This window comes from Anas platyrhynchos, chromosome 2 (assembly GCF_047663525.1).
Source record: "Anas platyrhynchos isolate ZD024472 breed Pekin duck chromosome 2, IASCAAS_PekinDuck_T2T, whole genome shotgun sequence".
NCBI lineage: Eukaryota > Metazoa > Chordata > Aves > Anseriformes > Anatidae > Anas > Anas platyrhynchos.
The window spans coordinates 95394581-95408572 of record NC_092588.1 but is presented as its reverse complement, the minus strand read 5'-3'; the positions used below and the strand labels follow the sequence as shown (position 1 = coordinate 95408572).

General features: G+C 44.0%; 1 protein-coding gene across 2 annotated transcripts in view; it reads left to right on the top strand.

Moving 5' to 3' along the window:
- Positions 1-13992, top strand: part of GFOD1 (Gfo/Idh/MocA-like oxidoreductase domain containing 1) — a 66685-nt gene that overhangs the window by 21739 nt on the left and 30954 nt on the right. Inside the window, exon 1 of one of the 2 annotated variants that reach the window (XM_038174431.2) lies at positions 8435-8576. The exons of the other annotated variant lie outside the window; for it this stretch is intronic. Coding sequence (XP_038030359.1) covers positions 8561-8576 — 16 coding nt within the window. The 5' untranslated portion in view covers positions 8435-8560. Of the gene's footprint in view, positions 1-8434; positions 8577-13992 lie in introns of those variants that run through there. 2 annotated transcript variants of the gene reach the window in all.

Here is a 13992-nt window from a genome sequence, read left to right as displayed (position 1 = left end):
GAAGCTGTGGATGCTCTATCCCTGGAGGTGCACAAGGCCAGGCTGGATGTGGCTTTGGGCAGCCTGGTCTGGTGGGAGGTGTCCCTGCCCATGGCAAGGGGTTGGAACTGTGTGGTCTTTAGGGTCCCTTGCAACCCAAATCATTCGGTCATTCTGTGATTCTAGTCATCTAATGTGAAAGAGTACGATTTGCTGAAGTTCAGCATGTGGGAGAGCTGCGTGCATGGCAATGTCCATGTATTTACTACAAATGAGTTGATTGTTCGGCAGTGTACAATTAGTGGTCCAAGGTGATCTAAGGTCTATGGAAAGTTGACCAATGGATGCAGTTGGGGAAAAAAGAGCTTTCATGCACACGACCCTTTCTTCAAGTATCACTTTTTTTTTTTTCTTTTTAAAATTATTTTAGTTTTTGAGCATTATGGGAGCCTTAGTGGGTGAGACAAACACAGAGAAACTTTAGCAGACTTTGTTCTTTACTTTTATTTCAGATTCTGGAAATGAACCATGCTAAAGCTCTTTCCACTTCACTGGTGCATGCTGGAAGAGTGTTACTGAGAGCTTATGTAGTTTTGAGCAGACGCTGCAGTAAAATTCCCTTCTGATGCTTTATGCCATTCAGGCTCGTAGGTAGACCAAGGTAGACCACATCCACAGCTTTTCTCATCCACCAAGCGTGTCACTTTGTCATAGAAGGAGATCAGGTTTGTCAAGCAGGACCTGCCTTTCATAAACCCATGCTGACTTGACCTGATCACCTGGTTGTAAGTGCCGTGTGATGACACTCAAGATAATCTGCTCCATGAGCTTCCCTGGCACTGAGGTCAAACTGACAGGCCTGTAGTTCCCCAGGTCTGCCCTCCGGCCCTTCTTGTAGGTGGGCGTCATGTTTGCTAGCCGCCAGTCAACTGGGACCTCCCCCGATAGCCAGGACTGTTGATAAATGATGGAAAGCGTCTTGGCCAGCTCCTCTGCCAGTTCTCTCAGTACCCTTGGGTGGATCCCATCCAGCCCCATCGACTTGTGCACATCCAAGTGCCGTAGCAAGTTGCCAACCATTTCTTCATGGATAGTGAGGGCCACATCCTGCTCCCCATCCCCTTCCACCAGCTCAGGGTACTGGGTATCCAGAGAACAACTGGTATTGCCGCTAAAGACTGAGGCAAAGAAGGCATTGAGCACCTCCACCTTTTTCTCATCTTTTGTAACTAGGTTTCCCCCTGCATCCAGTAAAGGCTGGAGATTCTCCTTAGTCGTTTGTTTTGCGTTGATGTATTTGTAAAAACATTTTTTGTCGTCTTTAATGGCAGTAGCCAGATTGAGCTCCAGATGAGCTTTGGCCTTTCTAATTTTGTCCCTGCACTGCCTCGCAACATCCTTACAGTCCTCCTCAGTGGCCCGCCAGTTTTTCCAAAGATTGTAAACCCTCTTTTTTCTCCTAAGCTCAAGCCACAATTCTCTGTTCAGCCAGGCCGGTCTTCTTCTATGCCATCTCGTCTTTGGGCACGTGGGGACAGACTGCTCCTGAGCCATTAAGATTTCCTTCTTGAAGAGCGCCCAGCCTTCCTGGACTCCTCTGCCCTTCAGAACCGCCTCCTGAGGGACTCTACCAACCAGTGTCCTGAGCAGCTCAAAGTCGGCTCTCTGGAAGTGCAAGACAGAGGTTTTACTGGTCTCCTTCCTGGCTTCTCCAAGAATGGAGAACTCTACCATTTCATGGTCACTCTGCCCAAGACAGCTTCCAACCACCACATCCTCCACCAGTCCTTCCTTGTTTGTGAAGAGGAGATCTAGCGGGGCACCTCCCCGGGTAGGCTCACTAACCAGCTGGGTCAGGAAGCTATCTTCCACACTCTCCAGAAACCTCCTAGACTGCTTTCTCTGGGCTGTGTTGTGTTTCCAGGATATATTTGTGAAGTTGAAGTCCCCCACAAGAACAAGCGATGAAGATTTCACAACTTCTGTCAGCTGCCTGTAGAACTCCTCATTAGTCTCCTCATCCTGGTTTGCCAGCCTATAACAGATCCCCACCAGGATGCTTGCCTTGTTGGCCTTCCCACTGATCCTAACCCAAAGGGACTCAACCTTGTCATTCCCAGCCTCAAGTTCCACAACATCGAAAGATTCTTTAATATAGAGAGCCACACCACCACCCCTTCTGTGCTGCCTGTCCCTTCTGAAGAGCTTATAGCCAGACATCGCAGCACTCCAGTCATGAGAGTGGTCCCACCATGTTTCTGTGATGGCAACCAAGTCGTAGCCTGCCTGCTGCACGATGGCTTCCAGCTCCTCCTGTTTGTTACCCATGCTGCATGCATTTGTGTAGATGCACTTCAGCTGGGCCATTGCCTTATCCCCCAGCCTTGCCATTGTTACCCCTGACACAGCTCTAACAAGCCTTGTTTCAGCCCCATCCCCCTTCTCACCTATTTCAAAGCCCTCTCAATGAGCCCCGCCACCTCCTGGCCCAGGATCCATTTTACCCTTAGAGATAGGGACCTGTCTGCGGCCATCAGGCCGGGCGCTGAGTAAAGCCCCCCATGGTCAAAAAAAACAAGATTTCTGTGCTGGTAGCAGCCTCTGAGCCACGTGAGCCACGAGCCTCATTATGAGTCTATGGGCTACAGTTTGGCTTCACTTTTCCTTGTTAAGCTGCTATGAAACCTGAAATAGTCTCATTAGCAGAAACATTAATACCAGTGCAGTTATATGGTTATAAAGATGGATTTACACCAGTGTGGTTTACTCCAGTAAGAAAAGTGAAATAAGCTGAACTAAAATAAAGCATGTTAACAATATAACTTTTCATAGCAGACAGACTGGGGAATCTGTGAGTGTTTAGCAAAGGTTTTAAGAATGAATCTAGAGTTTAGACTATGCTAGTTTCCTGTTTCTCAGGGTGGCTACTAGTAAGCTACCTGAATTAAATTATGATACACATTCTAAAATATTTATTTTATTTTAAAATTGCAGGTTTACACCCAAATAACCACGATGAGCAAATATAGTGGTGTATTTTGTCTGCTCACTTCTACCTCTCAGCTCTTTTGGTAACACAGACCTCTTATATCCAGAACAAGCCAAGATTCATGTGACTGTCCATTAGGTCTTCACTGTTACTGTGCATTACCACACATTGTCGTGCTGCACGTTGCCATACTGTAGGCCATACCTGGCACATGAGCAGGACTCCACCTTGCTGGGCACTGTCAGCACAGAGCAGAAGTCTGATTCTGTCTGCAGAGCTTTTCCTCTTAAGAGAAATGAGGATATAACAGGTGGTTATAGATGATGCATGGGAGAGGACAGAGAAGACAACAGCATTACGCATTTTGCATGACAGGTGTCAGGTCTGATAAAGGTGGTACTGAGAAGTTTACACACAAAAAAATAAAATGAAGGAGGAAGGCAGTAGCAGTAGGAAAGCATGAAAATGCTTGTTGGAAGGTTTGAGAGTTGAGTGATAGTGGAAGGCTTCCCAGGCTGATTGGAAGCTGGAATCGGTATCTCTGTAGTGAGTGAGAAATGATAGATAGGGTGAGGATAAGTGATGGAAGCATTAAAACCAAAGATAAGAGGCTTATGTTTGATACAAAAGTATGTGAAGAGAACTGGTGCAGACAGCAGTGAGGTGATAGTGACAGGCTTGGAAAGTGATCTCTACTGAAGCATTCTGGATAGGGGAGAACATGTTTCTCTTTATCAGGACTTGAGAAAACAACATCAGAGTACCTGAAATGTCAGGTGCTAGCAGCCTGAGGAAGGAGGAACTGCAGAGACGCTGCGTAAAAAGTACTTGCAGGATGCCCCATCTACCTTGTCTGTTAAAATAGACCAGAAAAAAAAAAAAAAGTGCATGTCTAAGGGGACAGCTGGTGATACAGGGATGAGTTGAGTTGTTGCCAGGATGTAAAGCAAGAAGAGGTGAAATCTGATGGAAAATAAAATATTTTCTTCTACTGTGTTGTGCTTGAGCCAGAGGGTGGAAGTTCTGGGTGATCTGTCCCAAAGACAGACCAACAATTCTCTGAGCACTGAAAGCGAGAAGTCTGGAAATAGCTGTTCATCTGTGCATCATCAGTTCAGATACAACTGAAATCATTTGCTGGTAAGATCATCCGGAGATGAACTGCAGAGGTACAGGTACTGCTCAGGGTACAGTAGATAACAGGACCGCAGAATATTGGAGAGAGTGTTAAGGAGCATATGAGTAAAGCAAGAGAAATCAGGTCTGGACAATCATAAAAATTAAGTTCAGGTTTTCTCCTGAGACATTCATATGTCTCAGGAGAAAACCTGAACAGTTGCATTAATGCTGTTGTAGTATTGTCAGGTCACATTAGTGCTGCTGGATGATGTGTGTTTAATGATGTTACAGTGTTTCTGTAATACAGAATATAAGCAATCAGCAGTTATATTAGCACTCTTTGGCAAACAATTGAATTAACTGTGTGACAGGAACGAGACAAGGAAGGTATATGGCAATTAATCACTCACTGCCAGCACTGCTGCTCAGTTATCAGAGTGCAGTGTTTTTTTCTTCTGTTATGGATGTCAGTAGTAACAGAAGTGGGTTTGATATTGTAATTTTCTTTTTTTCTATCTTTCTAGACTATATTTTTGGGGTGTGGGATTGCTTAGCAAGCGAGCTGTGGCAAAGGGGGATCTTCTGGTTGTGATTATATTACAAGTATTTTGTAACTGTCTGAAGTTTTTGATTGCCAGAACTTAAAAGAAAAGGGGGCTGGGAACAAGGGAAAACTATTTGCTGAAGACTGAAACACATGCAGCTTTTTCTTAATGTAAAACCCTAAACACTTACCAATTGCATGCAGTTGTTGAGAAAATGCAATATTGATGTAAAAGCCATACTTCACAGTGAAGAAGCAAATAAGCAGATGTTTCAGAAACCAATCTTCAGTCAGCCTACACCCAGTTAAAATACAAAATTTGCTCTGTTACTCCTCTCAGACTGTCCTAAGGAGCTTACACAGCTGGCTGGCTGTGATCTTGCCTGCAGGTGGGGCTTACATCTTCATAGGGAATGTGATTGGACACTGAACAGGGTGCAGCAGCAAGATGTATCCTGGATTTTTCTTCTAGGCTGGGGACTATGAGGGGTATAAAAGAGCATGGGTGGCCCAGCAAAGAGCTGGGAGGCTAGCATGAGAGCTGTTGTGAAAGCAGAAATGTACATGTAAGGCTGTTCTGGGCGGTAGCAGGGGACCCTTTACATCCATGGTGTCTCTGGGGAGAACCCAGGGCCACATGGCTCCCTTGGCTGTTTGTGATCACTGAGGACTGCTCACTGATACAGCAACATGAGGATTTTCAGGTAGCTGGTCCTTATTTCCCATTTGTCCTGAAGTTTAAACAATATTTTGGAGGTGTTGGTGGAAACTTATCCCAGCTCTTTTTCCCTTTTTAGAAAAAAAATTAACCTCTTCCTGGCGTGACCGAGGCAAAAAGAAAACTCTTTTGAGGAAGGTAATTGCTATGATCCCCTCGTTACTGAGCCTCTCTTTTTTTCCCCCTCCATTTTTCCTATTTTGTACTTAGGCATCCTGCTTGTGTCTGTAATCACTGGGAGTTTCTGCCCTTAAGAGCTGAGCAGTGTAGCATCATTCAGTCACCTTGTGATTTCGATAAATATTAAACTTTGGAAGAGGTGAATAAACTCTTAGCCAAGTGCAAACGACTCGTATGGCTTGATTCACTATTCCATGTGGCTGCTTTGTGCAAAGCGGGTGTGAAATGGCTTCCAATTTGACAGCGTGTCACTTTGTGCTCTGACTTACCCACACGCTCGTGGAGAGACCAGTCCTGTGGACAGTGTAATCCAGTTGTTACAGACAGATACGGATGAGTTCCGGGAGCAAGGCTGGCCTAGAAATAGAAGATCATGTTAGAGAAAGATCCACATAGCGTATTAAAGTCATTGCAGATCACTGGTACTCATAGATGTGAAATTCTGATTCTTGTTTTTCTTCCCAACTTCTTTTTCTCTGTTCTTCCTCAGTCTGCTACATCAGTCTAGTCATGGCCATGGAGCTTCTGTCTGCTTGCTCTCAGAGTACAGAGTTGTGCTCTGGTTGTTTCGTTTCTTTAAAAGTAAAAAGAAGGGGAAGTAATTGAAGATCATTCCCTTAACTGGAACCATATTCTTGTCTGAGCAAAAAGGTCAGCGGTCCTTTTGGGAAACATTCAGGCCAGATTTTCAAGATTTACTCCTGGGAACTTGTTCTGCAGCTGGATTTCCTCTGCCTTTATAAGCCTTACAGGGAGTACTTCTAAAAAGATCATAGAAATGCCTGACTTGTCAAGAAGCAGGAGGAATTGTCTTTGGGAAAGCAGCTGTTGGTCTGTTTAAAACAAATCACAACAAGCAACAGTTCGTGAAATCAGATTTCACTCCGCACTAACTGTCCTTGTGTATTTATTATATGGTGGTTGTTAGGTGTTTCCCATATTGTTCTGTCACTGGTCTACCATTAATTACACAGAGTTTAAATCCATTGACCAAGTCACTGATGGAGGATTCATTGTGGCAGAGAATTTGTCAAAGGTGTTTTTTCCCCTTGCATGTCTGTATATAGACTTTGCATCTTTTTTTTTTTTTTTCCCCCCTAAAGGGTGTTTGACTCATGAGTCAGGAGACTTAAAGTCATAGGAAGAAAAAGTCAACCAAATAAATCAGGTTCAAATGCTATTTTTTACCCAGGAAGCAAATGTTCTTAGATGGATGAGTCTTCCTCAGCACCTGTTGCTCAGCCTTGCTTCACAGAGCAGTGGCAGCTTGCTGTTAGTCAAACTTTTGTGAAACTTTGTCAGTGGCCGCAGCAGAATACAGCGGTGGGTGCTGCCATGCTGTGTCTGGAGATTCTCTGAGTCACGTTAGATTCAGGAAACAACAGTATAAATAGAGCTCTCCAAATAGTAGCTTTACATCATCATCATGTGTTTCCAGTTGGGGGATAAATACTTCCTCATTCCCGTGTGATATCACTTTTCCAGACCCTCTCTAAAACTAAATATAGTCATGGAAAGTGTCACTGCACATACAAACTAAAGCAGTTGAGTCATTTAAGACCTTGGAGAATTGGCAGGAATATGCTGTATGATCACTGACAGTCACAGAGGATAACTTAATGAGTAAAAGGGAGGTATGGTCTTGTGGTTAAAGCGTGGGTTTGTAGGTCACTAGCTCTGTTATGTAGGGACTGGCCTTGCAGAGATGACTCTGTTCATTTGTCTGTCTGTTGATACTTAGACTGATGAATTGCAACCCGCTGCCAGGATATCTGGGTATGTTTTACATGGAGTCCCCAGGCAGCTCCGTGGCATTTCTGGTAGCTTCCACTTTTACAAACCAAGCTCCACTGGCAGTGGAGTTCCTTTCTAAAGGGAACAGTAAGGAAGGAGGGGGATCCCTTGGGCCTGATTTCAATGGCTGTGGAACACTTTTGCTCATTTCATTGCTCAAAAAACCTGAAACAATAGCGCTGCAGGATTCTGTGGTGGGCTCTTAAATTCAGAGTCATCCAATATCAGTGTCTGCTCCTAGAATTGTTGATTTTGACATTGCAATTTCCCGTTCATTATGAAGAGGCATCAGGCTAAAGCAAGCAAAAAATAATAAATAAAATAAAACATGATCAAGTGCTTGAGCCCTGTAAGAGGTTAGTAGCATTCATTAGATCAAAAAAAAACCACAGAGGGGCCATCTCAATGAGCGATTGTCCTAACACCTCATCATGATAGCTGCTCATTTCTCTGCCTTAATAATCCTGTCATTACCAACCATTGCGGCATCTTGCTAGCTGTTCTTACAGTGCAGTCCAGTTTCAGAAAGCAACTAATAACCACTGTCTGTGGATAGCATTTTGAAACGATGGGATGGTTCCTTCCAATCTTTGGATGTGAAAATGAAGGAAAAAAAATTCTGTTTAGGCCTGTCATTTGCCAGATGGCCAGGGGACCTGGGAGTCCAGAGGGCGCAGAGCTATGCAGGGCTGGCAGCATCACCACAACCTTGGAAGATCTTGGGCTTTCTGAAGTTGGGCTTTATGGAGCTGGGCTTTCTGAAGTTCCCTTACCCACGTCTCTATGCCAGGGAGATGTATTCTTCCAATTATGTGGTTAATTATTCTGGATATACAGAAACAGAAGGCCACTTCTGGAATTTTGCACTGTAGCTTGCAGATGTAAGGACACATCTTTGTGGGAAAACCAGGTGTCAAGTGGCATTTCAGTCTTTAATACAAGAACTAAGTACATCCTGCTGTTACAGTTCACACTTCTGTGGATTGCATTCGGTGTGAATCCTTCTCATAATTCATTTGAGTCTGACAAACACATATTTTGTAAAGCGCATTGGGATTTATGAGGGTGTTTCTGATCTTTCATTATTATTTTTTTTTCCACGGACAGTGGGAGCTCATTCACCAATTTCTGAACTGCTGGCTTTGCAGAGCTGAGAGGTGCTACTTGTCAAAAGGCACAAAGGAGTGCTGCCCATGCTCGCTGAGTCAAGGGAGGGAGTGCTACACTTGCTGTCATTATGGGGAAGTTCACGGGTAGGTAAATGGTAATTTTCCAAACCAGAATTTGGCACAGTAGAACTAATTTATTCTTTCTCTTGAACAAAAAGACTGTAGAGCTTTTATCAAGCATAGTGATTTGCGCTCTCGGAGATCCAGCAGGAAACAAATTGGGAAAAAGAAAACACAGCAGTGGCTTTGCTTGCAGTTCCCGCTTTTTGCTCGCAGAAGCTTACCATTATTTGTGTGTTATCTAGGTGCTGAAATGAAAATGTCTTCCCCTTCAGCTTCTGTGTTGCCCTGTCTCTTGTGATAACCGGTCTGTGCATGGCATGAAAAGGCCTACTGTGCACGGGGAATCAGCTCAGCCCTTCAGATATGGAGAGGCTGGGAAACGGACAACAAAGGCTTCTTGTGAATTGCCAAGAAATGCTTTGCTATAGTAACTAAACAGAGAAATTAATGTTAGTGCAAAAACAGCTCTGATGTGTTCAGCTCGCAGAGCCCCGCTCTGTGTCACAGCAAAGATGTTTTTATGCCGCGTCTTTTCTGGTGCCCTGCCCCGTGGGCCGTGTTGCACAGGAGGTGGGTGGCTGGGTGAGACCCCAGCTTTAATGCGGATGCCTGCTGCCCCGGGCAGCATCCAGAACAGTTTTGGAGGGGTTTGGCATTTGGTTCTTCTCTCTTGGTAAGCTAAGTTGGGCAGTGCTTGCAGCTTCTACATGGCATTCCTCCTTCGTACATACTTTCTCTGTATCCAAGGCATCACTTGTAGAAGGAGACAGTGCCTGGCAGGAGCTCAGGGAACAGGAATACTTTGGGACTTTCATAGCTGGCCCTGTTTCTTGTGATGTTTGTTTGCTCTTTGGAAGCTTTCAGGTAATACAGGGACTAGCAGGACGTAGAACCATATGATTTAGTCAGCCCTGGATTATGGTAGCTTTTGTAAAGCATTTTAGCCTTGAGCAGCATTCATCCTCTTACCTTCCCTGGTTTGCCATTGTAGGCTGTATTCAGAAGGTCAGTGACCTAAACGAATTCATTATTTATTTTCCTGTAGCATCTGTAGTCTCCTTTCAAGGCCAAAGGACTGTATTCGAAGTCCGTAAATGTATATGTTCCTTATGACCTTGAGCACAAAGACAAGCCAGGAGGAAGTGGTAGGTTAAACAAAATCAGTTAAATCTTAGTGCAAAAACATATTCTGATGCTGGAAGAAAGAAATAGCATGAAGCCATCCAGCTCTTCTAGTGGCATAGCTTTCAACATTAGAGCATTTTCAGGGCAGCACATTTGTAAGAGCCTGCGAAGCAAGGCAGAAGCAAATTATCTATCACCTCATATCCATTTGAACAATACATGTTCAATCATCAGGAGGTTTCTTCTGTCTGTTCTTACAGCTAGAGCAGCCTCAGTGCGAGCCCTGCATACTTCCAGCAGGAGACTTGTGTAAGCAAACCACAGAACAAAGCAACTAAAGAGCCCCTTCCTCCATGCAGCTTTTGGGGAAAATCTTTTGTTTAAACAAAGGGAACCAAGCCAATAGTGTCTGGAAGAATGTAGGCTTCCTGCTGAGATGTAGATCACTTTTGATTCTGTCTGGAAGATATATTCTGGGAACAGAAATGAGTGTCTTGAGGAGCTGTGAGGTGGGAGGAGTGGGTGGCGACAAGCGTTGCATGGCGTGAGAGGATGGCGGCTCTTTTTACACACTGGCATTGCTGTGATGGGAAGGAGGAGGATCTCGTCCCGGTACTGAAGGGACGCTGTCTCCTGGGAATTGAGTCAACTTGGAGAAAACAGGTTAAAAGGCTTGCCTGTTTTTTGGATTATCGACTATTATATTTGCGCTGTGTTCTGCACATGGGAGCCCAATGCAAACTTCCATAAAGTGGAAGAAGAAAGCAGGTCCTACCTTAGCTTATGTTATTTACCACATTTTTCTATTTTTAAGATGTCTTTCTTGCCAGTGTTGCTGTCTGAAAACCCTGCAGAAACTTCTGGGAGGCGGGCCGATAATGCATATGGTGGCCTTAAATGCGGAAACAGCAAATGAGAAGAACAAAAAAAAAAAAAGGAGAATTTTTGTCCATTTATACTGTTTTTCATCTATAGCGCAGAATATGTGAACTATTGATGATGATGACAGCAGAGGGTCACCAATTTCACAGATATTTTAAATAACCTTCTCTGTACCCAAAAGCAATGAGGTGTTTATTTGTTTATTCTTCTTAATGTAACACATGTACAAGCCAGTAAAGTAAAAAACAAACAAACAAAAAAAACCCCCCCACACGCACACACACACACAAAGTAAAAAAACAGAAGTACAAGCCAGTAAACCGTGGAGGTTTAAGATGGTCCAAAGTGGGATGAATCAGAGTTTTCAGTTATGTGGGTCACAGTCCTTTCACAGATGATTCAGAAGTCAGTCTTTTTTGTTGTCCCGGGGTCTGTCTGGATTTAACAGTAAAGTTCTTCAGCTTAAACAAATTGGCTTCACACGAATGTTCATATGACCAAATTACACATGGAGCCAAAGTTTGAAGATCCATTTAATATGTAGACAGCAAACAAGAAGTATGACTCTACGATGATTTTTCCTAAAACTTAAGCTGAAGTTTTCTTGAGTTGGTCTTTTGCAATAAGACTCCCACTGACCTATTCTTTGCCCCTAGCGTTATGCCAAGAGATTAGATGCAGATGAAGGATAGCTAAAATAAGAATGAGGAGAGACACACAAAAATCAATCTTCCTGTCACTGATGCCAGTCATCTGTATGGAATGCCACTAAGCATAAAACAACTCCTTTGTAGGACGGACGGTGTCAGGCTTGTACAAAGGCTTTGCGTGCCAGGTAATTATTACAATAGAAAAGCAGTGATGGAGTCAGCAAGTGAGCTATTCCTCCATGTCATTTGGACATCTGTTGGAGTTCCTTCTCAGTGTCCTCTTGCTCTTATTGTTCAGAGCATGTGAGCTCCAGGCCTGGCAGGCATATTTGTAATTACTGTTCCCAATGTCATCCTGATGCTGCTTGCTGTGCCACAGAGAACGTGTTTCTGCAAAGCTCGGCTGTCGTGTGGACCGCTCGAGGGTAGGAATGAACTTTAATCAGACTGCTCTGGTATAATAAGCCTGTCTCCCTGCAGAATGATAAAAAGAAAGAAAGAAAGAAAGAAACAAACAACAACAAAAAACAAACAAACAGAAGAAACAAACAAACAAAAAAAACAACTGTATAGCCTTGCTTTTCAGTAGGTTTCATGAATATTGGCTGCTGCCTTTATGGATGCCCATTGACAGAGACTTCTTGAACAGCCACAACTGCAAGTGAGTTATGGTTGCTGTGAAAATCAATCCCAAACTAGCAGCCCCCTAGCAATCAGGCATAATCAGGTTTAGAAACACCCAAGTGTGTCACGCCTGGGTTCACATCTGGACCTGGATATGTTGTTCAGTGACAGTGCAGGGGCCTGGCTGCTGCCTGCAGTCTTCTCCCTAGTAGTCTCCTGCAGACACAGTTATTGTGTTTGGTGTGTTATCAGGAACATGCCTGCCTGTGCTGGTTGTTCATGGACCCATTGTCCCTGGGTTTGTTTGGTCCCTTTTTGAACCTTCTGATGCTGTCTGCCTGGGGCAGATGTTGCAGGTCATTGCTGTGGCAACAGATTCCAGAAGTTCACTACCCGCTCAGTAGAAATGTGCCTTCTTTTATTAATTTTTTAAACAATTTTAAGTGGTTTGGTTTCTTACTAGCTTAGGTGAATGTGTCCTGCATCTAACATTATTAAATGCAGCGAAAAGCAGTCCTATGGGTACCATTTCCACTGCATTCATAATTTTGTAAACCTTGATCATATCTCCTGTCAGACTTCTCCTTTTTAAGCAAAAGACTCCAAGACTTTTCAGTCTCTTTATAAAGCATCTCCTCTGTCCCCTTAATTAGCATAGTTGCCCATCCGTGTAACTTTTGTGCTTCATCCTTCTTTAAATGCAGAAAGCAGAAATACTCAGGAGGCCCTTGGTCTTCATAAAGATGGAGCTTGAAGGTGGAACCAAGACCCTACAGAATTCACTGCAGAGAAGAACCACCAAAGCTACCAGTTTGAATGCTCACTGGATGTTGGCATGCAAATACATGTCAATGTAAAAACACGAAAATAATAGCAGTTTGTAGTGTGTTTTCTATTTCATTCTGTAAATATGAGTGGCATGTTAGAGAAGAAACAAAGATAGGGTGGGTCAAAATAAGACAGTATTCCTGGCCCCCTGGCTACATAGTACAGCGGCTCTGTGAAATATCTCCTGGGACATCAGGAGATATTTCTGAGTCATTGAGAAAGGAGTTTGATGATACCTACCCAGTCCTTAGCGAAACATTTGCTTGTAGGACCATCTGCCCCTTCAACAGAGTTGTCATTTCAACAGAGCTTCGATTTTTGCAGCAGCTGCTTATTGATAATAAGTCAGATGCAGGGATGTTGCAGAGAAGAACAGCAGAGCCTGACTGCAGTGCTGTCATGGCCTTCAGCTCAGCCCACCCATACATCATCTTCCCCACTGATGAAATAAATCCCCAATGCATTCTCTGCCTGATCCACCCTTCAGATTTCTTCTTGAAGTGTCTCCAGCTAGGAAGGCAAATTGTACAACAGCTTGGACCAGATGCCTTTTTCATGGCCTCTGACTACAATGAGCATCTTTCTGTGTCTGTTGAGATGCACTTGGCTAACTTGCATGAAAGCATCAGCAAAGACACAGGAATATACCACTTCAATATGGGTTAGCATTTCCAAGTTCTCTTTTTAGGTTTGAGTTTGAACTCTCGATCTGTTTACTATCGGACTTGCCAGACATCATCCTTTCAGCTGTCCAGCTGAGTGTACCTACTGGAGCACTGCACGTCTGAGCAGTCCAGCTTTAGCACCCCAGCACTGTCGAGCCCTGCAGTGACTCCCACTGGGCATGAAGGACTAGCACAAACGCTGTGGGCTTTGGGAGGCAGGCATCCTGTAAGCAAAACCCTGAATGAAAAGCCTACGTTTTTTGTACAGATCCCATGCGAGTGACTTTCAACTGTTCTTCTCTTTACAGATGTCCTCTGTGACCAGGCACAAAAGCGACAAATAGGCATTATGAAATAATGCGAATGAGGAAGGGACACTCTAATAGCTTGCCCATTAGCCTGAGAGCTGGGAGATGCAAATGAGCTTCTCTGTCCTGCAGCTGATATTCTGTGTCCTTTATAGTGGAAGCCTGTCTCAATTAACTTTAGACAGTCTCTGCTTAGGCATCTGGTTTAAAAGATACATGTCTAGTCTTGACTGGGTACCAAGGCTGTCTTGGTAGATGGTGGAAAGGCAGGCTCCATCCTAAAATGTTGCCTAAATTAGATAAGGTAAACAGCCTTCTGGAGGTGTGTATTTTTGTCAATTGAGTCCAGAAGTCT